Source organism: Cyphellophora attinorum (genome assembly GCF_001299255.1).
Source record: "Cyphellophora attinorum strain CBS 131958 chromosome Unknown Contig8, whole genome shotgun sequence".
NCBI lineage: Eukaryota > Fungi > Ascomycota > Eurotiomycetes > Chaetothyriales > Cyphellophoraceae > Cyphellophora > Cyphellophora attinorum.
Genome location: NW_017253236.1, coordinates 644,638 through 664,878, shown reverse-complemented (window position 1 = coordinate 664,878; position 20,241 = coordinate 644,638). Strand labels below are relative to the sequence as shown.

At 53.5% G+C, this 20,241-nt stretch overlaps 8 protein-coding genes across 8 annotated transcripts; 5 read left to right on the top strand and 3 right to left on the bottom strand.

Annotated features, from left to right (window-relative positions):
* Positions 1-133: 133 nt before the first annotated feature.
* Positions 134-2,092, top strand: AB675_5556 (uncharacterized protein; the record flags this gene model as incomplete). Its single annotated transcript, XM_018145776.1, has 1 exon — positions 134-2,092. One exon carries the CDS (start codon positions 134-136, stop codon positions 2,090-2,092), a length of 1,959 nt encoding a protein of 652 aa, XP_018002117.1.
* A 108-nt stretch (positions 2,093-2,200) lies between these two features.
* AB675_5555 (Uracil permease) lies at positions 2,201-4,077 on the bottom strand (the record flags this gene model as incomplete). The annotated part of the gene is made up of 4 exons (XM_018145775.1): positions 2,201-2,508; positions 2,569-3,352; positions 3,403-3,927; positions 3,985-4,077. The coding sequence occupies 4 exons, from the start codon at positions 4,075-4,077 to the stop codon at positions 2,201-2,203; spliced, it is 1,710 nt and encodes a 569-aa protein (XP_018001826.1).
* Positions 4,078-4,680: 603 nt separating this feature from the next.
* AB675_5554 (1-aminocyclopropane-1-carboxylate oxidase) lies at positions 4,681-5,880 on the top strand (the record flags this gene model as incomplete). Its single annotated transcript, XM_018145774.1, has 3 exons — positions 4,681-5,049; positions 5,121-5,556; positions 5,606-5,880. 3 exons carry the CDS (start codon positions 4,681-4,683, stop codon positions 5,878-5,880), a joined length of 1,080 nt encoding a protein of 359 aa, XP_018002059.1.
* A 3,249-nt stretch (positions 5,881-9,129) lies between these two features.
* Positions 9,130-9,906, top strand: AB675_5553 (Microsomal signal peptidase subunit 3; the record flags this gene model as incomplete). Its single annotated transcript, XM_018145773.1, has 1 exon — positions 9,130-9,906. One exon carries the CDS (start codon positions 9,130-9,132, stop codon positions 9,904-9,906), a length of 777 nt encoding a protein of 258 aa, XP_018001794.1.
* Positions 9,907-10,644: 738 nt separating this feature from the next.
* On the top strand, positions 10,645-12,060 carry AB675_5552 (uncharacterized protein; the record flags this gene model as incomplete). Its single annotated transcript, XM_018145772.1, has 1 exon — positions 10,645-12,060. One exon carries the CDS (start codon positions 10,645-10,647, stop codon positions 12,058-12,060), a length of 1,416 nt encoding a protein of 471 aa, XP_018001960.1.
* A 379-nt stretch (positions 12,061-12,439) lies between these two features.
* AB675_5551 (Dehydrogenase/ SDR family member 4) lies at positions 12,440-13,234 on the bottom strand (the record flags this gene model as incomplete). Its single annotated transcript, XM_018145771.1, has 1 exon — positions 12,440-13,234. One exon carries the CDS (start codon positions 13,232-13,234, stop codon positions 12,440-12,442), a length of 795 nt encoding a protein of 264 aa, XP_018002115.1.
* A 2,887-nt stretch (positions 13,235-16,121) lies between these two features.
* On the top strand, positions 16,122-16,981 carry AB675_5550 (uncharacterized protein; the record flags this gene model as incomplete). The annotated part of the gene is made up of 3 exons (XM_018145770.1): positions 16,122-16,274; positions 16,395-16,875; positions 16,971-16,981. 3 exons carry the CDS (start codon positions 16,122-16,124, stop codon positions 16,979-16,981), a joined length of 645 nt encoding a protein of 214 aa, XP_018001854.1.
* Positions 16,982-17,357: 376 nt separating this feature from the next.
* AB675_5549 (putative metabolite transport protein YwtG) lies at positions 17,358-19,585 on the bottom strand (the record flags this gene model as incomplete). Its single annotated transcript, XM_018145768.1, has 5 exons — positions 17,358-17,579; positions 17,641-18,168; positions 18,229-18,617; positions 18,669-18,737; positions 18,787-19,585. 5 exons carry the CDS (start codon positions 19,583-19,585, stop codon positions 17,358-17,360), a joined length of 2,007 nt encoding a protein of 668 aa, XP_018002106.1.
* Positions 19,586-20,241: the final 656 nt, after the last annotated feature.

The following is a 20,241-nucleotide window of genomic DNA, read 5'->3' as shown; positions in this document are numbered from 1 at the left end:
CGGCGTCCTGCCGAGCTTCGCACCGGAGCCGCCGGCGGACATCATTCAAGTAGGTACAACATACTTAAGTAGCGAACACTGTCCATGGAGGCGTTCCTTGCTTCCGTGCTATAAGAGCGCAGTATGCGGAATCATGACTACACCTCATCCTTATAGAGACGATGAAGAGGCTGGCCCTCACATCCCACCTCTGACAGACGACGAGTCAGAGACCGAGACGACCGCTGACCTACATATACGTTCCTCCTCACAGTCTTCTACAGAGAACGAGCCTAACGGACGCCGTCTCCCTGTGCCGGCCTGGCTTCGGAAGCCTGGTGGCTCTTCGAAGTATGACTGGGTAGCGGAGAAAGCACGGCATGTCGCACGGGCGGTAGTGACATGGACAAAAGGGCCCGTGCCTTCACAGGAGCCGAAGATCATACCTCTGTTTCCCAAGATACAGCAAGCGCCTATACAACTGCTGGATCAGTATCTACCAAACAAGAGGCACCGGATATGCTTGCTCGGCGCTTTCTACGCAGTCTGGTTTCTGATATGGTCGCTCATGCTTCGAGACCAGCTCACGTCTGGCAGCATACAAGGTTATGGCAGGCCTAGCAACGTGGGTTGCGCAACAAGCTTCTGGGCTGGCAGCAACAGATGTGGTGTCAATGGTAACGAATGTCGTCCATTCACAGGCCTGCGGCCTTTCCGGTGTCCAGCCAAATGCGACAGGGCCAACCTGCTTGAAGAACGCTGGGTAGGCAATGGGTCCCACATTTATGAGCCATTGGTTATAGGAGGCCCTGACCCGGAAGAACCTGAGGCGGGCGCTATCTATCGCGGTGACAGCTGGCTTTGTCTAGCCGCTGTCCATGCTGGAGTGATCGAACTCGTACAAGGCGGCTGTGGAGTGGCTGAACTTATCGGCGAGCATGACTCCTTCACTGGCTCGAAACAGCACGGCATCAAGAGCTTCGACTTTCCCGCAAGTTTCCGAATGGCATACAGGTTCCTGTCCGTACCTGACAAGGACATGAAGTGCCCATCCACGTCAAAATGGCCCATGTTCGCCGTCACTGCCGTGGCTCTGTCCCTCCTAAGCATATTCACCACCTCTCCGGCTGTATTCTTCTTCTCGCTATACTACATCACGATATTTCACGTTGGTCTTGTCTCGGACCCGCCTAGTGGACGGGACTTCTACGGACTTGTGAGCACACTGTTCGGTACAATGCTTCCTGGCAGCTTCATGGCATACGTCATCTATATCACATCTGCCCGGCCTCTGCTTCGTGGCCTGACCGCGCAGTTCGAAAAGACGATCCTATACCTGTCATTCTTCTCCATCGGCGCTCTCAACAACTATACATTCGAAGGCTGGATCCCCATCGCACGACTCACACCTCGCGACCTTCGTCAACCAGGCGCTGTCCTTGCCCTGGTCATCATCATAGGCATCATCGCCACCGCAGCCGTCGTGCAAATCCTGTCCATCCGCCGCGCAGGTCGCTTGCCCAAGTATCTGGCCATATATGCAACATTCGGCGTTGGCCTGCTCCTCCTCTTCGCCCTACCTGGCGAAAGACTTCGCCTGCATCATTACTTCTACCCCCTGATGCTCCTCCCAGGGACTGGCTTCCAGACTCGCCCAGGTCTCGTCTTCCAAGGCATACTACTCGGCCTGCACATCAATGGTGCAGCGCGCTGGGGCTTCGACTCCATCATTCAAACACCAGCCGACCTCCACGAAGGTAACGACGGCAACGGAAGAAGCTGGTGGGGCGCGCATGCACCCGTCGTGAACGCTACGGTGAGCTCAAGCGGCAACAAAGTCGAATTGAGCTGGGGTGCCATTCCTACGGACACCGGCGTTGATGGTATTAGTATCATGGTGAACGATGTCGAGTATTGGAGACGGTATGTTGAAGAGATGGACTACACGAATGGCACCACTTTGGAAAAGAGGGGTAGCAGGGAAATACATGAGCCGTGGTTTGTGCGGCTTGCTTGGATGAACGGTCGTGAGCATGGGCGACATAGCAATCCTGCGACTTGGGATGTCGATGGTTCTTGGATACCTAGCAATCAGACGCGCCCTGACATATAGAGCCAGTGATCTAAAGTCTTCAGTAACAGCATCATTCCTGCAATGCAAAAAAGCCTTTCACAGCCATCGTTATCCAGTCAGACTAGCGACATGTTGCCGAATCAGTGTCTATGCGCTATCGACCGACGTGGACTCCGCCTTTGCGAGTTGCTTGTGACCTGTTCCAGGGAGCGCTTCGAAAGCTTCGACCGGCTGACCATCGATGACACCCAGCTTCTCGTCCCCGATTTGTACACGCTGATGATGCGCCTTGAGTGTAAACGGGGAGCTACCAGTCTGTTTTTCGGCTGGGAAGATGGTGTGGAAGGCCCAGTACAACAATCCGGCCGTGAGGAAACCGAAAAAGTAGCTCATCTGGTACAAGCGATCCCAGCCGGCGCCGTCGCTGATGCCCTTCACATTCCTTACGAACCCGGCTATATGTCAATGTCAGTGAACGGCCTCCTGGGAGCGACATCATGAGCTGTAGAACTTACGCAACATTGGCCAAAGAGCCATGGCCCATGCAACAAATCCTCGCCAGTTGAACCCCGCAGTGTACCAGTATGCTCCGGCTGTATCGACACCGAGATACAAGTCTCCAATGTGGTATTCTCGCTTGCGCACCAGGAAGTAATCGCTGCATAAGATCCCGGTCATCGGACTCAAAAAGACGCTCCAGCCGGAGAGGACGGTGATGAACACGGTCGCACGGGTGACATACTGCCATGGACAGATGCAGATGGAGATGAGTGTCAGAATGTATGCACCTCGGCGGATGTTGATATACTTTGGCATCAGTGCGGCCATGTCCATACCGGCCGACACCGAGTTCAGGACAATGCAAAGGGCAAATTGTGAAGCCGCGAAACCTAGAGCGGCGAAGAAAGTGCCGGCTCTGGCGCCTGGAGAAAGTGAATGATCCTGGATTGCGAGGAGAAGCTCAAACGGGTTCCAGTAAACCTCGCCGTAGATCTTGGCAGTCGCGGAAGTGATGAGAAGTCCACAAAGAGCCGTGATTGAGATAGCGATTGGTGCGGTGACAGCTTGGCCGAAGAGAGCTGCGTTTGGATATTTTGAATAGCGGGTCCAGTCTGCCTGGCCAAGACATCCGCTACCATAACCACCCACCAGAGACTGAAGACCATAGAGCGTTCCCCAGCTCAAGGCTGAACCATGTTTCGTTGGACCAGTTGATACCAGTGTGCCAGCGCCATGTGCAGCACACAGAGCCCAGATGAGCATGCCAAACATGGTTCCTGCGATCATTCCAAAGGCCACCTGTAGGAGAAATTAGCATCTGGCTTGCCGTGCATTTTTGCATCACATACCAGAAATGGCTTTTGCAACTTCTCAGGGGGCACCATCAGTGTTGGTAGAAAGACTATCACAAAAACGAAGAAGCTGATCAGGCTAGCCGTGTCGACATTCGCAGATTCTGGTAGGGTGTTCTTCATATGCACAAATGGGTGACCGATGATGGCGCCTAGAATGATCTTCACCGCTTGACCACCCCAGTACAGTTGGATACCCATCCAGATAATGGTGGTCATGATCCTGTTGAGAACGGGCCAGAATCCTCCTCGCATTCCCCATTGTGCTCGGGAAAGAATGGTAAAGCCAAGGTATTGGTGCGAACCAGGCCAGCCAGCAATGACGGATATCACAGCCGCGAAGAGTGAGGCACCAACAATCACACCCATCGCCTGCCCAACGCTCAGGCCCAGCGCCAGCAGACTTGATCCAGCAGTCCAAGCGGTAGTGTTGATGCCATTGATGATCCAATACCCAGCGTAGCCTTGCCATGTCCATGTTCGTCGCTCTCTTGGGATGGGAATCAAATCACGGTTGCACCACTGTCGGCATGGTCAGCTGGCAGTACACCACAGGCTGGGAGGCTTGGTGCGGCCCACGTATGTATTTTCGTAGTCCCTGTCCTCGTCGACTGGACACTCGAGCTTTGTAGCCCATCTTCTGGCTTTGGCCTTGAACTCTTCGGAGACCATCTTGTGGCGCAAGACCAGGTCCGAGGTGGATAGGAGGAAGGTGGAGGGGGACTTTGATTGAATCGGCGAAGTGCCAGAAAGGTGCTATGGTTCCTGAAGAATCAGATCCGGGAGGTCAAAGTGATGATCCATTGCGCACGGAGAATTGTGATACTATTATACACAACCTGTCCATAGTCTGTTGTCGAGCTTCAAATCGTCCTTATCAGTCTCGAATGGTGCCATATCTAGAGTTGCGCGGTAGACGGATAGATGTGCAGAGGGCTGCGGGTCGAGTCAGGATACTTGGCCGACGCTACGGCCAACTCTGTACCTCATAATTGGGTGGCGAGGCCGGAGGTGTCCGCTACGACCCTGATCTACCTCACAGCTCCCACAGGGCAGCCTCTGCGGCCGAGATAGGCCAAATTGTTCCCTATAGGTCGGGACAAATCGTGCTGAGCAAGCTTAGGTCTGCTAATTGGTTCGCCTATACCACATGAACACGTTGGTAGAAAGGAAGCGTTCTTCTTGCGGATGTCAATTCTGTCTGCTTGTGAGTTCTGCACCTTCTTCAACCGAGGACGAAGTGGACGATAAGAATCGACAATCGCGGCAAGAAAGATGGCAGAAGCCTCTGTCCTTAGTGAAGGCGGCGGCCTGCCCGTGCTGGACTTCTCGGCGTGGAGAGAAGGAAGGACTCAAGCAGACCGTGTCCAGGTTGCCAAAACTTTAGTAGACGTCTGTCGCAGGGTCGGTTTCGTCTATATCACCAACCATGGTCTTCCTGCCGAGCTAGTCGAGGAGGCATTCGGATGGACCCATAAGCTCTTTGCCCTGGACCAGGACAAGAAGATGCTGGCACCTCATCCAGATGGCGCCAAAGTGCATCGAGGATACTCCTGGCCCGGCCTGGAGAAAGTTTCCCAGCAGGCCAGCGAGAAAGAAGATCCGGAGCTCGCGAGTCTGCTTAGACAGACGACCGATCACAAGGTATGGCATGACAGCCTCTTGGTTTCTCCAGTCATTGAAGCGATTTTGACTAACAATCTCGAATCGAACAGGAGAGCTATGAGATTGGCAGTGAGGAGAACACCGAGCAGCCCAACGTGTGGCTACCGGAGGATGTCCTGCCGGGGTTTCGGTCATTCACCACCCGCTTTTACTGGGAGTGCAACGGGGTGGCGAACTCGATATTGTCTGCGATTGCGCTGGGGCTCGGTCTGGATGAAGATTTCCTGCTGAGATTCCATTCAGGACACAACAATCAGCTGCGTTTGTTGCACTATCCGCCCGTCGAGGCTGCTTCGGTGGCCAGTGCTGCTGTTGCAAGAATGCCGGCTCACACGGATTGGGGTTCGGTGACTATGCTCTTCCAGGACGATTGTGGTGGCTTGGAAGTCGAAAACCCACACAAACCTGGCCAGTTTATCACGGCGACCCCGATCAAGAATGCGCTTGTGATGAATGTTGGCGATCTCCTGATGCGGTGGAGCAATGGTACGTTAGATCAGTCGAGTTCGAGGGCTTTGGTTAACACTTGTAACAGACGACCTGAAATCGACGCTACACCGAGTGACGCTGCCACCAGACCAAGATCGATATACTGGCCCACATCGGATGACCAGAGATCGATATTCGATTCCGTTCTTCGTGAGTCCGGACTCGCACTCGATTATTGAATGTCTTCCAGCTTGTACGGACGCGAATCGCCCCATCAAGTACGCTCCAGTACTCCAAAGCGCATACCGAATCTCTCGGGCCAACACACAGTATCAGTCGAGGGCGACCACCGTCACCACTGTCACGGCTGTCGCCGCATGAGGTACTGACTGAGGTTATCAGAGGTTTTGTGTTGTAAAGTGCATGTCGTCTGATCGACTTCCATAGTATGGGACACACATGCATTGAGGTCTAGCCTGAACCTTGTCGAAGGATCGATGGAGCCTGTTGGAAAAAGGATTCGAAACGAAGAACAGATGGCCTGATCAATCCCATAGACGTGCTATCTGCGACTTTCATCAATTTGGACAGTGATTCGTGGTAGCTTTCAAGCAGATCGTGAGCTTGCTTAACGTGATCACCGGCTGAAGCCAGCAGGAACAGATAGACCAGAAAATTGCCAGCCAGAAGGAGATTTGTCCGAGCATCTGAGGCGTGATTGCGTTAGTAAATCATGCACTCTGAGCTCCTAACGTATCAAGTATGGTAGAGTGAAGTCTCCGGAAAACACTTACGGCGACCCCAGAAAGCTTTTAGATCCTCCTCGCGAATCTTCGCAACACAGTCAACAAAGGAACGAGATTGAGACAACGCTTCAGGTAGGGTTTGGGACAATGCGGAGGTTGGGTCTGCTTTCGACGCTGAGCTTGCAGGATACATGAGAGCCCTGTATATCAAGGTCTTGACCGCGAAAAAGGCGAGATGAAGCGAACCTGGTCGTCCAATTTCAGCCAAGGTCATACGAGAACGAGAGGTCCCTACCATTTCTGTTCGGTACCCTTTGGCTGCTCGAGAACTCCATAGTCAAACACTGTGGTAGGAGGGCATACCAGGATTCGAGCTGTGCCAGGTGCGATCTGAGCATGGCCCGTCGTGGCTCGAGAAGATTAGAAGCGCGCAGACTGTTGACAGAGCTGTAAAAATTAGTCTAGGTCAATACCCTAGAAGATAGGGTGAGCTTACTAGAATTTCTCAAGTATTCGACTGAGCTGTTGCGATAGCTTGATCATCTCCAGAAAATGTGAGGCGTTTTGTACATCGAAAGATGTCTGTTCTTTCACAAAAAGTCCACCTGCATGGGAATTGTCGATTTCTTCGTCGCAGGCTAAGTCGGCCATCTCTAATAAAGGCGTGTCGAATCCATCGTCTGCAACATGAGATGGGTTTCCGTGTCCGATGGATGAGAATTTGTCCGTCAAATAGACTGCCCACCACAATTTCTTACGCAAGCATTTCTCCCAGTTTGGTATCTGCCATCGCGAAGGATCACGATAAAGTCCGAGGCTCTGGGCACAAGCTACCGCCTGGCAAGACAAGCTCCATGTCCTTGGGCTTTCCAACGTGCCGGTGGGTTGAGGAAGTTCATGAATGATGAGAAGAGCCGCCTGCAGTGTAGTGAGTTTGGGGGAGTCCAGTTCTCGATTCAGCGAGCAGTGCGCTAGTTCGAACAACTTGCCTTGATCGAGGCATTCCGCGCCTCGAAGTATTTCATCATGTTCCCAAAAGACGGTCGCAAGACCGTATACGACGCCTCGGAGCGCAGCTGAGATACGTAACCTGTCGCTGTGGTACATTTCGAGGAAACGCCGCTTGGCAAGGATGGGATAAGTTGGATGCACGGATCGAAAGAAAAGGCGAACCAAAGCCTCGCCGTGACAGCCCACGTAGGATTCGATCAAGTCCGACGCTTGCTGCTTGATCCTTTGGTCAGGTTCAGGGAAAAGATCCTTGAGTACACTGAAGTGCACAGGTGGCTGCCCAATTTGATCATCGCCGGGAGAGACCTGACGAATTTTGGCATCGATGTAACTTGTTTCATTGAGGATGTTCGATCGAAATGAAGCGAGAAGATGTGGATCTTGCTCACTTGCAAACCCGAGAAAATGGGCCGTATCGTCAGAGTACGCTTCTAGAGGCTCGTCTCCGCTGTCGCACTCCCTGCCCCATTCGCCATTTTGAGAGGAACAGCGCAATTGCGAGGTCTCGGTGAGTCCTGGCTTGCGACTTGGCACTAATACAATAGTGCGACCGCCGGTCAGGCTTTCGACAGGTGCCGGGGTACTGGTGGATCCATATTCCCAATTAGATATTGGAGGTTCTGCCTGGCGGTCTGTTACCGAGACTGTATCTATGTGCTCCTGTCGTGTTTTAGTAGAAGGCTTCGTTAGAAACTCGCAAGGCTGATTGCGCCGGACACAAAAGGCACAGGGAGGGCGATCTGGAATCTTGCAAGCAATCTTTTGTCGTCTGCAGGCATCGCATGGACGGTTTTTCCTACTCTTTGAGACTCTCGCCGTCCCGTGATACGTTTCCATCCGAAGCTTTCGGCGAGCCATCTGTAGGTTGGCACACCGGGAGATCCGATGGGAGCCTTCAGTACATACTGTCGCTGCTGTTCGGTTTGACCGGAGGCTTCGATAGACCTCTCTCAGACCTGGATTGGCCACGTCTCGCTGCCGCTTGGAATGTCGCACCCGTCCCCATCGTCACCTCATCCGTTTGCATGCTTCTTCATCTTCAAAGTCGTTCCGCTCTTCGGCAATGAAGACGGAGAAGCTGACGAACTGACAGACGACCTCGACGACATTATGGTCCGGTATTAAGTGGAGTGAGCGTGGGCTCGATAGGGGACGTGGTACGGAGTAGCTAGAAAAGTATAGATAAGAACGCAGGAACGAGGTTGGTTCAAGTTGTTCGAGGTCATTTGAACGTTTCATGTCATTCAAGTCTCTTGGCGAGCAGAATACCTACCTAGTACCTTACCAGAGTCCTGGACCTCGGTGTCGTCCTCCTCCTTCCAAACAACACCAGCGATCGAAATCGGACCGCAATACTTGTCATGCTGTCTTAGCATCATTTGCTATCCGGTGGGACGAGCCTCTACGTTCGGATCCGATATATGTAACCTTGAAATGAAACTCGCCTCGAACACGGAATAATGTAGGGCGAGCGATTAACGACAGGTAATTTCCTCGTAGACTTCATCATGACACCCTTCGCAAGCGTAACGCCTACGTCGACTGCGATCACACACAGCAATGGTGGAGTGTGCTGTGATATATGAGCCGCCAAGCCGAAGTCTGTGGTAGAAGGGAAAGCAGAAAGCCTGGCGGGAGGATTCGATCGATGTTTTTGCACGTCCTTGGCGTCTCGAGTCATGAAGGCGTCCGCCGTTCAATGCTTGACTCGGACTTTGTCATTCTGGACACGTCTCACGCTCAACCACAACCACTGACACTATATTGAAGGCGTTCTTTACATCTTGTGTTCTGTTCTCGGCGTTCAGTTTTCTGCATCTCTTTGCCAAAAGTCACTTTCTGCACCTGAGAGCCGCCTCAGCGGACTACCAAAATGCATACCGCTTTCAATCGCCTGTCGAGCACATTCGGCTTCTTCACCACTTGCGCAGCGCTCGCAGCCGGCGTTATCGCACTATTGACAGTCCTCCCGTTCCCGCCGATCACAGAGCACCCGAGTGCGAGCATCAGTGTCAGTAAGGTCGAAGTCGTCAAAGGCAGACCACACTACCATTCATCGAAGCGGGAGGAGTACGCACAAATACGCTTCGATCTAAATGCCGATCTGTCACCACTCTTCAACTGGAACACGAAGCAGCTTTTCGTGTACGTGACGGCCAACTACCCGAGCAGTGCAGGAGGAGTCTCGGAAGCCGTCATTTGGGATGCCATTATCCCTTCGCCGCAAAGTCCGTACTCCTTCGACAACCTCAAGACACAATACTGGGAGCCGTGGGTCAACAAGAGCAAGAAATCCAAAACACTGAAGAGCAAGAAGAGCACAAAGCCAGCAAGGGTCACGACTGATCTGGTCAAGCCGGGTCTACTCAATTTACGCAACCAGAAGCCCAAGTACCATATCACCGACCCATCAGGCGTGCTGAGCGAGAGGAACAATGTAACACTACAAGTCAGCTGGAACATCCAGCCATGGGTTGGGGCACTGATCTGGGACAAAGGATATCTGGGCAACCGGGTTGGAGCGTGGGACATTGGCAAGGAGGGCGTCAGCGAGCCATTCAACTTCCCTCCGCTCAAAGGCTCAAAGCCTGTCGAGAGCAGTTCTCCGGCGCCAGAGGCGGGCAGTGCGGCACCTGCGACGGATGTGTAGGAAATCATTCGAGATGCCGATGGATACGTGCAATTTAATTCGTGGACCGACGATCGTCCTCCTGGCACGTGTCGCAATCGAAAGACAGCATGATTCATATGACTTGGCGCATTGGCTGCTCAGCGTGGATTGGGCTGAATGGAATTTGGATCCCATATGGTATTACCGTTGATATTCAAACGCGGTCATTGACCATCCGCAAAACAAAATTATCAACATTTTGGCGTCTTCTGTCTATACATAAAACTTGCCACCAACGCAGCCAGGTGGATGCCCAGGCCAATGGGCGCACAAGTGTGGTGCACCTGGTGCGAGAGACCTCAGATGTCAGATATCCTGGGACTCAATCTTTCGGGCATCCTCGTCACGAACATACTTACATCAAAGGTCAGTGCCAGTACGCGCTTGCAAGGCATGTATGATTGTGGAGGTATTCGTGCTTGCGACAAGTGCCACCGAGCGTGTATCAGACGTATGAGATTGCGGACCTCTTGTCTCATGGGTGAGAAATTGATCCAATTTGGTTGCAGGCAGGCACCTTCACACCGTCACCTGCCACTAGGGAAGTCAGGCAGGCTTCACTCTGCCTGTGTATATGTACATCTGCCATCCCCGCATCTCTCAGAGGGAGCTAGCTAATCATCACAAAACATTACCCATTCGCTGGTGCTAGTCATTTCAACGGACATCATCGAAGTTTGCTGCCACGACGCAGACTCTCGCATGACTTTAGCGATCATGACGCCGGAAGACTATGAGCGCGCCCAACGAAAGCTCACTCGCTACGGTCACTACTTCGACATGAACCTAAATAGCAAACTGCCAGCAGATATTGTCAAGACCAAAGCCGGCAAAATTGCAAAGCGACAGCCAAAATACGATGAGCGCCGCAAAGACTACTATCAATCTCAATGTTCGTTCCGCGGCCTGAAGACAACCGGTTCGAAGGAAGAATTGATGAATCTACTCAAAAGCCGTGACATTCGCAAGGATCTTGCTGTGCAGGCTGAGCAGGACGATATTGATAAAGCAATGAGAGAATTCGAGCGTGAGCAAAAGCGCGTGGCGCGCGAGCAGCGGCACGTACGAGACGAAGCATGGTGGCATGCCGCCACAACCACATTCGAGCAGAAGCTTCCAAAGAATCCTCGCCGCGCGTTGGAGGAGGAAGCCGCGAAACCCGACACGTTCTTGAAGACTTCCTGCCAGAAGGTCGACCGCGGGCACTACGGAACAAACAGTGTTCGCTACTACGGACTAGACAGAGCTTGCTTCGAGTTAGGCATCGCGTACGAAGTGGCCGCAGGACCTGTCGATCTGCCAGAAGGGGCCATGCCCCGGCGCTGTGAGATCTTTGGCGAGCTAGGAGCTGTGCGCAGAGAAGTAGAGGCATTTGTCAAAGAGGCCAATCAGATCGCTGCCGCCCAATGGAAGACTTGGGAGGCTCAACAGAAGGCAAAGAAGGTTGCCGAAGAGGCGAAGCGTCAGGCACTGTACGACGAGGCGAAGTCAACGGCAGACTGGGATCTGACGGGCGAGTGGGTTGTTCAATGCCAAGAACTGGCAACGTACAGCTCCAAGAGCACGCCTGAGAAGCTTTCCATGGAGATCTTCCTGGTGGACGACTTTAGTCTCAACGCTGTGGCAGCGGACGAGAAAGAATCCGAGTATGAATACGACGGGTACGGTGAGGAAGCTGACAACAGTGAGGGCGATGACAATGTTCCCGAAGCGGAGACTGCTACCGACTCCTCGCTCTCGCGGTTCTGTGCTAGGTTCCATTTTGGTGTGTTTGAAGGCATCATGCGCATCTGTCCGACTGCCGCCACACGCGCTCGCGCTGCCTCTGGTATCTCGTCAAGCATCAAGTACAACCCGACCTACGAGTATCGCACACGCATGCGTGGAGCTGACGGCCAGATCCTGATCGAAGCCGATCGCTATCCTGCAAGGGGCATGAAATTCTCTGACCATGGTACGAAGCTGGAAGGCGACTTCGATTGTCCATATATGAAGGGTCTTCTGCACTTTACTGGCTTCAAGGTGAAGCATGGGCATGGTCGGCAAGGCTCAAGCGCCTCTGAGTGGACGGCACTGAGTGAGGAGGCGTGGAACCGCGCGCACTACACGAGGTGGGGACGTGGGTGGTGGTAGACATGCTCGCTTCGTCACAATGCTGTGCGTGTACCAGATGAGTACAGTGATTCACGCGGAGTCGGGTCGGCCACAAGTATGGACGAGGGCTCCATCTCGTGACACTGGGGCGAAAGACTGTATGCAAGCTCGCGAGAGGATATCCCTCGACCTGGTGAAATGCTGCTGTGAGAACAGGAGAAGTCACGAGGACAATTAAATGCACCAATCAACCCTTCCACCTCAATCCTGGATAGCATAGCAAACGTCGTAGAGGCGCAGGCAGATAGTTACGCAAATTCCTACGAACCAAGCTGGCAACAGGATCGATGTCTAGGGTTTTCTTCGAAGTTGATGATCCCTTGGATTCCCTCTTGCTAAGCACAGCCTCCCCGCCCCATCAGTTCTTAACCAAGAAGCCCCCATCACACTGCACCACCTGCCCCGTCATAAATCGATTCTTCATACTGCACAGATAACTCTCTGCAATGTCCTCTGGCTGCCCAATCTCCCCCAGCAACGTACTGCCCCGCATATTCTCCCTCAAGCCCTCGCCGAATCTATCAAACATCTTCACCAGCAACGGCGTCATGATCGCCCCTGGGGACACGACATTCACCCTGATCGGCGCGAGATCGACCGCGAATGTTCGAGCAAGGCCCTCCTTGGCGCTTGATGCAGCGATGCGCGGACTCATGCCTTTCATGGGGCGTCGGACGAGGATGCCGCTTGTCATTGTGATGGAGGAGGATGATGAGGAAAGCATATACTTCAGCGCGTACTTAGCGAGTACGGCAGAGCCAAGACATCTCGCGCGGTAAGAGTCGAGAAACGTATCCACTGTAGCGCTGGCGAGGTCGCCAACCGTAGGTCCATCGGCTGCGGCGGTGTCGACGATGTGGTCGATTTTAATGGCGCCGTTGTTGGTGGCGAAGTCGAAAAGTTTGATCACGTCGGACTCTGCATCGGTGTCGACGAGGTTGCAGGGATGCCCACGGATACGTTTGGCTGAGTCCGGATATGCTTCGGTCAGGCTGGCGATGGCGGCGTCGATGTTCTTTTGGGTGCGGCTGGCGATGACGACGTTGGCGCCGCCTTCAAGGCTGGCTTCGGCGACGGCGTAGCCGATGCCCGAGCTGCCTCCGACGACGATGACGAGTTTGTTGTTGAGTTTGTTGGAGTATTTGGGCGCCATGGTCACAGGGTGTGGGGAGATGGTCGGTATCGGTATCGCGTGAGGCTAGGCCTTATAAGGTGCTAAGGATACTCGTTTAGGTACTGCCTATAGCTCAGTGTTCGTTAAGAGCTCCTGGTTTTGTATAGCTATTGTTCACAAATTCATGCTGATAAATCCGTGAAAACATTCGCTCGCAAGGTAGGTAGGTATGCTTCGTCCGAAGCCGAATACCCATTGCTAGATCGTGTATATACGAGCAGAGGCATGTAGTGGGCATGAACCCCACCTGTGATACGTGACACAGCGACTAGCTCGATGGCCGCCAACAACTTTTTGGACTGCTGTCAACGTTGTGTTGCCGGCATTAACAAATGCATTCTGGGTCCGGCGGTGTGATACGACCAGGGGCTAGCCTGCCGGGTGTATACTTTTTCGGTCGAAATAGTGGTGCGAGAATCAGGCGTCTGCTGCGGGTGGGCGTTGTACGATATATAGGCCGAGGCCCAAAGTCGTTTGCGAGTGCCTTAGTCAGCCGGCCTCGCCTCTCGCCTCTCGGCGTCGGGTTGTACCTAGGTGTCTCTGACCGTTCTCCAAATCGTTCTTGAGAATGGTGCGAGCATGAAGGTGAAGAAGACCGAGGCGGCGAAGATCAAAGGGATGAAGACGACCAACAAGATTGACCCAAGACTAGACTGCAGAGCGTTCGTAGGAATAACGCCAGAATCAAACGCCGTCATCACAATGATGAACATCAGCCAGATGATGCCGGACGTCATGTAGCTGATGATCAAAAGTCGGTAGGTAATGGAGCTATAGGCGGCCATGGGATCTTGGAACAGTCTCGGAACTGTGGAATGCATGTTTCCGTTGCCCATTGAGCCAGATCCAACTCCAATGGACGTGAATGTGAGGCTCTTGGACATCATCTGATAGTTACGAGCCGCCACTGGTGAATACGGCGGACCCCGTCCATCGGCTGCCAAAATGTAAGCATCTCGTAGGAACAGAGACAACGAAGGATAGACGTACAGGAGGTGTATGACTCTGGAATAGCTACAAGTGGCAATAGTAGAAGAAATAAGGCAAGCACCTGTCCAAAGCCGATCGTATCCTCAAAGGGCAAGAGCGGTGACTTGAAGTGCCAAGAGATCAATTTCGTGGCGCCCCATCCAAGGAACAGTGTCAACCATAGACACTCTGCAAGGGTCGAAGAGGCCAGATCGCATATCGCCCGGCCATTAAGATAGATGCAAACTATCATCCATTGATTGATGGACCAGAACGTCCCGGAGAACCATGACCGAGAGCTCTGCTTCCGAAATGCGCAGGAATTGAAGCATGAGCGAACCCAGCGACTTATAACACCAACCAGCGTGCGTTCAAATAGTGCCGACAGAGGTCTTATCAATTTAATCACCCTGCCCAGAAATCCCACCACAACAAGGACAAATGCGACGACCGTGTCAGTTGACCACTGTGACATTGTACTGCATTTCCAGGAGCAGATGACAGTGGTATCGAGCCAGAAGGGATCGGCCGGTTTGACGTTCACGTTGCGGTTTAGAGAATAGTCGTACCCAAGGTCGTACCAGTTGATCGGAGATAGTGGCGAAGTGGTCAGTATCAGCGTAGACAACAGTAACGCACATAGCACGGACGCTGCGCCGAGTCTCCAGTACAACAGTCGTGGTCGGGCTTGCAGCAATGGCCGACAGATCGAGAGAGTCATCATGTGGACAGTGAGTGATATCCAAGCAAGATATACGGAGATGTTCTAGTCGTGGTCAGTCATCGGTCCAGGTCTTAAATTTTGGTAGAGCTGAGGAGGTGCAGGCCTCCTCACCATTTATGGATCGTGGCAGAGACTTACGAAATGGTAAATCGTGATGGACCTCGACTGAGAAAAAGCCGCAACCAAGATCGCCAGTCCAGTGACGAGGTGGCCATCGCTGAACGCAATGACCAGGCGTTGTAATACATGGCACCATCTATCCGATAGCTGGAGATATGTAGACCGCCGTCCAATGGTGAAGTGAAGGAAAGCACGAAAGCGGTGGTCCAAGATACTCGCCTCAGGAGAGCCTGCTTGAATCGATTGTGACTGCCGTCCTGCTATGTCAACATCAAAAATCAAGATCACCCAAGCGACCAGGAAAGTGAGGAAGGCAGTTGCGAGGAAAGCAATTAAAGTTCCCAATCCGTTGATGTCCTCGTTCGCGACATCTGCACAAGTTCGAGATGGATCAGACAGGCAAGCCCAGAAGACGCCGTCGTCCAAAAGGTCGGCGTGCAGGAAGTCGACAGCATTAGCAGTGCAATTAATGCCAGGCACCACGCAGACATTTGCCATCGCGGAAGTAGGCGATCGATGAGGGGAAGTCTTTCAAAGGCATTCGTCGCGCATTGTGGTCATGCGCGTGCACATATACTTTACCTGTCAATGATCAAGATAGCATGCTCCTGCGTTTGATGAAGAGGCCGGCACGATATAGTGCTGTTTCAGAATGAAGTTTCGAGAGACGGATATGTTTAGTAGCCATAGCGCAAGTAGTGATAGCAAGCACTTCCACTTCTGTACGACCTGGACAGACATTGTGCCATGACTTGCCGATATGCCTGGTAGCTGAACACTCGTCGAGCATACCTCAATGGAAGCCACAGTCAGAGGTAAAGGTGAAGTAGAGATTTGCCATGCCGTTCGCCGCGTCGACCAAATCGCGTTGCGCACTTTGGCGCGTCTCGTTTCCCGTATTGGTCTCCTGTCTGTCAAAAAAGAATCCCGCGCAAATGCGACATCTCCTGAATCGCGGGTTTCCTTCGTTGTGATAGTACACCGTCCGAGGCCAACGTCGCCCAGGTCTCCAAGCAGCAACGTCCGCCTCCGCCTCACGAGACCGACGTCAAGATGCGCTTCCTTACCTCCACCGTCGCAGGCCTTTCCTGTATCACATCACTTGTCTCGGCCACTGCTCTCACTTATAAACTCGCCGCCAACGAGAAGGCATGCTTCTTTGAGGACATAGACAAGCTCAACAGCAAGGTTGCTTTCTACTTCGCTGTACGTGTCTCCTGAATGCCGCCACAATCAGTCTACGGCTTGATGAGCCAATGGAGGGGTCGCTCCTCCACTGCTGCGGCTGCTCCGTGTGCGCATATCACTGATCTCCCTCTCTCACAGGTTCAATCTGGCGGCTCCTTCGATGTCGACTACTCCGTCATCGGTCCTCAAGACAAGCAAGTCCTGTCCGGCGAGAAAGAGCGACAAGGCGACTATGTCTTTACCGCACAAATAGCAGGCCAATACTCCTTTTGCTTCTCCAACACAATGTCCACATTCGCCGACAAGTACGTCGACTTTGAGATCTCAGTCGAGGGATCAGAATCATCCTCGGGCTCAGCACTGCTACCACAGCGGTCTGGCGCCCCAGCAGAAACACACGATCAGTTGGAGGATTTGGTGTTCAAGGTCTCGGGGCAATTGAGCACGGTGAACCGCATGCAGAAATATTTCAGAACAAGAGAGAATCGGAACTTCAGTACGGTCAGGTCGACCGAGAAGAGAATATTTCAGTTCAGCTTGATCGAGGTGATGATGATGGTGGGCATGGCTGTATTGCAGGTCTTGGTAGTGAGGTTCTTCTTCCAGGGTGCACGGAAAGGTATGTCTACTGTGCATTCGACTTTTTGGGCCCATTTTCGCGGCTTTCGACCATTGCGCGCTGCTGGGACCGAGCCATGGCTAATGACTTGTCAGGATACGTATGAGCGGTTCCGGGTTGGATCTGTCATCCAGACCACGGCTCGCTACCACCACCTGAGTATAGAACGGCAAGGACCTTTTGGCCTAGCCTGATGTATCACGAACCCATCGAACTCGTCGCAAAGCCTATACATTATCCATGTGCGAATGCGTGAGATCAGAATTCATTCGATTGACACTGACAAACACTGGAGCACTCAGGATAAATCGAAGGCCAGAGAGGCTTCTTAAGGATTCCCTAATATGGACAAACCGCCTGCAGGCTCTCACTACATCATTACATCCATCAGCCTACAACGCTGACCACAGACGGTGATTCCGTGTCCTGACGGGTGCGATCACTACCAAGCTGCTCGTCCTCAAGACAAACTTAGCAGATGTCTATGCAATGACAGCACTGCCTTTCTTCTCGCCCATGTCACCAGGCTCCGTGACACTACCAGCTCGTTCCTGATACCCGCCAAACTGGTACAAAGGTGGCACGGGCTCGACATCCTTTCGCATCGCCTTCTTGAGGTAGTACGGCAACTTGTCCATATAGTACTTGCCATGCTCCCGGTTGCCTACGTTGAAAACCGTGTCGAGCTCTTCGAGCGTGAGGTTCTATGGCACTAATGTCAGCATAACGATTCATTGGGCGGAGCAAGCAGCGAAGATCACATACCTTCGTCTCCGGCAGCAAGAAATACGCATAAATCCAACCAAAAATATTCCACCACGCATACCACCCAAACGCTCCCTGCGGCTTAAAGGCCTCAAGCAACGCCGGCCAGGTAAGTGAAAGGATAAAGTTGAACCCCCAGCAGGTCGCTGTGGCAAATGACATTCCCGTGTCGCGAATATAGATCGGGAACGCCTCCGCCGAATACGTAAACGGCACCGGCCCCTCACCCGGCGAATACACAGCCATGAACAGGAATATCCCCGTAGCGACACCAGCCAAGCGACCCTGCGACTCAGGCGCGCCAGGCTCGATCCAGAAGGAGAAGCCGGTGAGCAGGAGACAGGCGGCCATGAGTGGGAACGTGGTGAGGAGTAGATTGCGGCGTCCGAATGTGTCGATCGTGTAGATGGCGGGAATGGCGAAGAGCCAGTTGACGGCACCGGTGCCGAGGGAGACGAGGAGCGCGTTGGAGCGGCTGAAGCCTGATTGCTCGAAGATCATGGTTGAGTAGTAGGCGATTACGTTGACCTGGTGCGGGTTTTAGAGATTTTGTTGGACGCTAAAGGGGGGTGGGAAGGGTTTACTTACGCCACAGAATTGCTGCATGAACATCACGAAGAACGAAGACTGCGCGGCCCGTCGGTTGCGACGGATAGTGAAGAACTCCTTGAAGAGGTTCTTGCCCTCTCGCTGCGACTCCTCGACCTCGAGAAGCTTGTTGGCGTAGTACATGTCCCGTGCGGCGAGGACCTTCATGTTGCGCAAGCGGCAGAAGGCGGTGAATGCCTTATCGAATTTGCCTTTGGACATGTACCAGCGCGGCGACTCTGGGCAGAGATAGACCTGGGCCATCACGAACATGGGTGGAATGGCGGTCGAAGCCATCATCCAGCGCCAGGGCTCGTTTTCGTTGCCGGTGATGGGGCGGCAGTTCTGGAAGGCGACCGAGACCATGAAGCCGATCATGATTCCGAATGCTGCGCGAGTCAATCAGTCCAATGATTTTGGGGAGGTAATCGGAAGCGTACCTGTCCACATCTGCCACATCATCGTCAATGCCCCTCGGATAGCTTTGGGAGCGCTTTCTGCCGCATACACTAAGCGAATCGTCAGACCTGGTCCTAGAATGGAATCTGCGACACTTACCGGGCGTCGTCGAGCTCTTCGCGCCAACGGCGAATCCAAGGACGAATCGAGCGAGGAGGAGATTCCACCATGTGTTTGCAGCAGCCATCCAGAAGGACGAAATGAAGGAGATGGTGCAGGAGATGAAGATAGTGCCACGACGACCAAAGTACTTGTTCAGCGGCGCATTCGTCCAGCAGCCGATGAGAGCAGAACACAGGTATGGAGCGCCGTTCAGTAGCCCCGTCTGCCACACGTCGGTAATGCCAAACTCAGCAAGGTAGAATTGCTGAGCTCCGTTGACAGCCGTCTGATCCATGCCCTGCACGATAGCGGAACCAGCGCAAAGAACGACAAGAAAGTACAGCTGAAATGGCTGACTCCAGCGATGCGTGGCCTCCTTACGCAGGCAGTCCTTCTCGTCAGCTGGCAGATCGATGGCTTCAAAGCCGCCTTCCGTGTTGATGACTCGAGCAAGGAGAGCGCCTCGTCGGAATGTCTCCCGCTCGTGGTCCAGACCTCTTTGGGCGACCCAGCCGTCAACGTCTGCGAGGACATCGGCCTCGCTCATTCCAGCCAAAGGATTCTTCAGCTGCGCCGCCGCTGATGGCTGACGGTCCTTGAGGACAGAGCTGCGCCGGCGCTCTGCATGTTGATATTGCATTGTGTCGCTTGCGCCTTTCGCTGTGGTCGAAGGCTGGTGCTCGCCGATGGTCGCCGATGAGGCCGACGAGTCACGCCGTGGTGCCGGGCGAGGAGCATCGCTGGCCGTGTAGTCCTGATGCTCGACAGCCTCGTTGTCGATTCTTGGAGGTGGCATCGTGTATCAGAGCCTCTCACAGTGGCTGGCGGATATGCAACTTAGTAAAGGGACTCAGTGATTCCATGGTTTGGGAACAGCTGGTTCTTTATCTACCACTCATCATCGTGGAGAAGGCGTCTTCCGCACCATGGACGCCCCAGATACTGTCCTTGCCATCTTGCATATGGTGAAGTCGGTTGCCGCCCTCTCCACAGCCGTCCGGTGTGGCACACGTCATTTCGCACGCGCATTTGGGCGCACACACGCGACCGGATATCGGAAAAAGCCAGTGATCAGTCGTTCCGAAGATTAGCTGCTCGCTGCCGAGCGCTTGACGTTCGAACGAACACATGGTCGGAACTCGGCCAACGTCACAGCGGAGTGCTAAAGCAGCATCCCATTGGCTAGGAGGGCGGAAGAAGACAGCCAAGCCTACGATCGGCGGCCTGCCAATGCTGCAAACTCGAGCACCACGCGATCGGAGCATATCATCGTCGATGCGGTTCTGCTCTTTCACAAGACTAAACCGTACGAAAGGAGGTCGATGCAGCGACTCGGTCGTGGGATGCTGTAAACATCTGTCACGCTTTGACATGCCGCAGTTGGGTTCTTCGCTTGCTGAACCCCAAGTCGACGAGCCAGGTTTGCAATGCTGACGCGACCCAGTGCCCGTG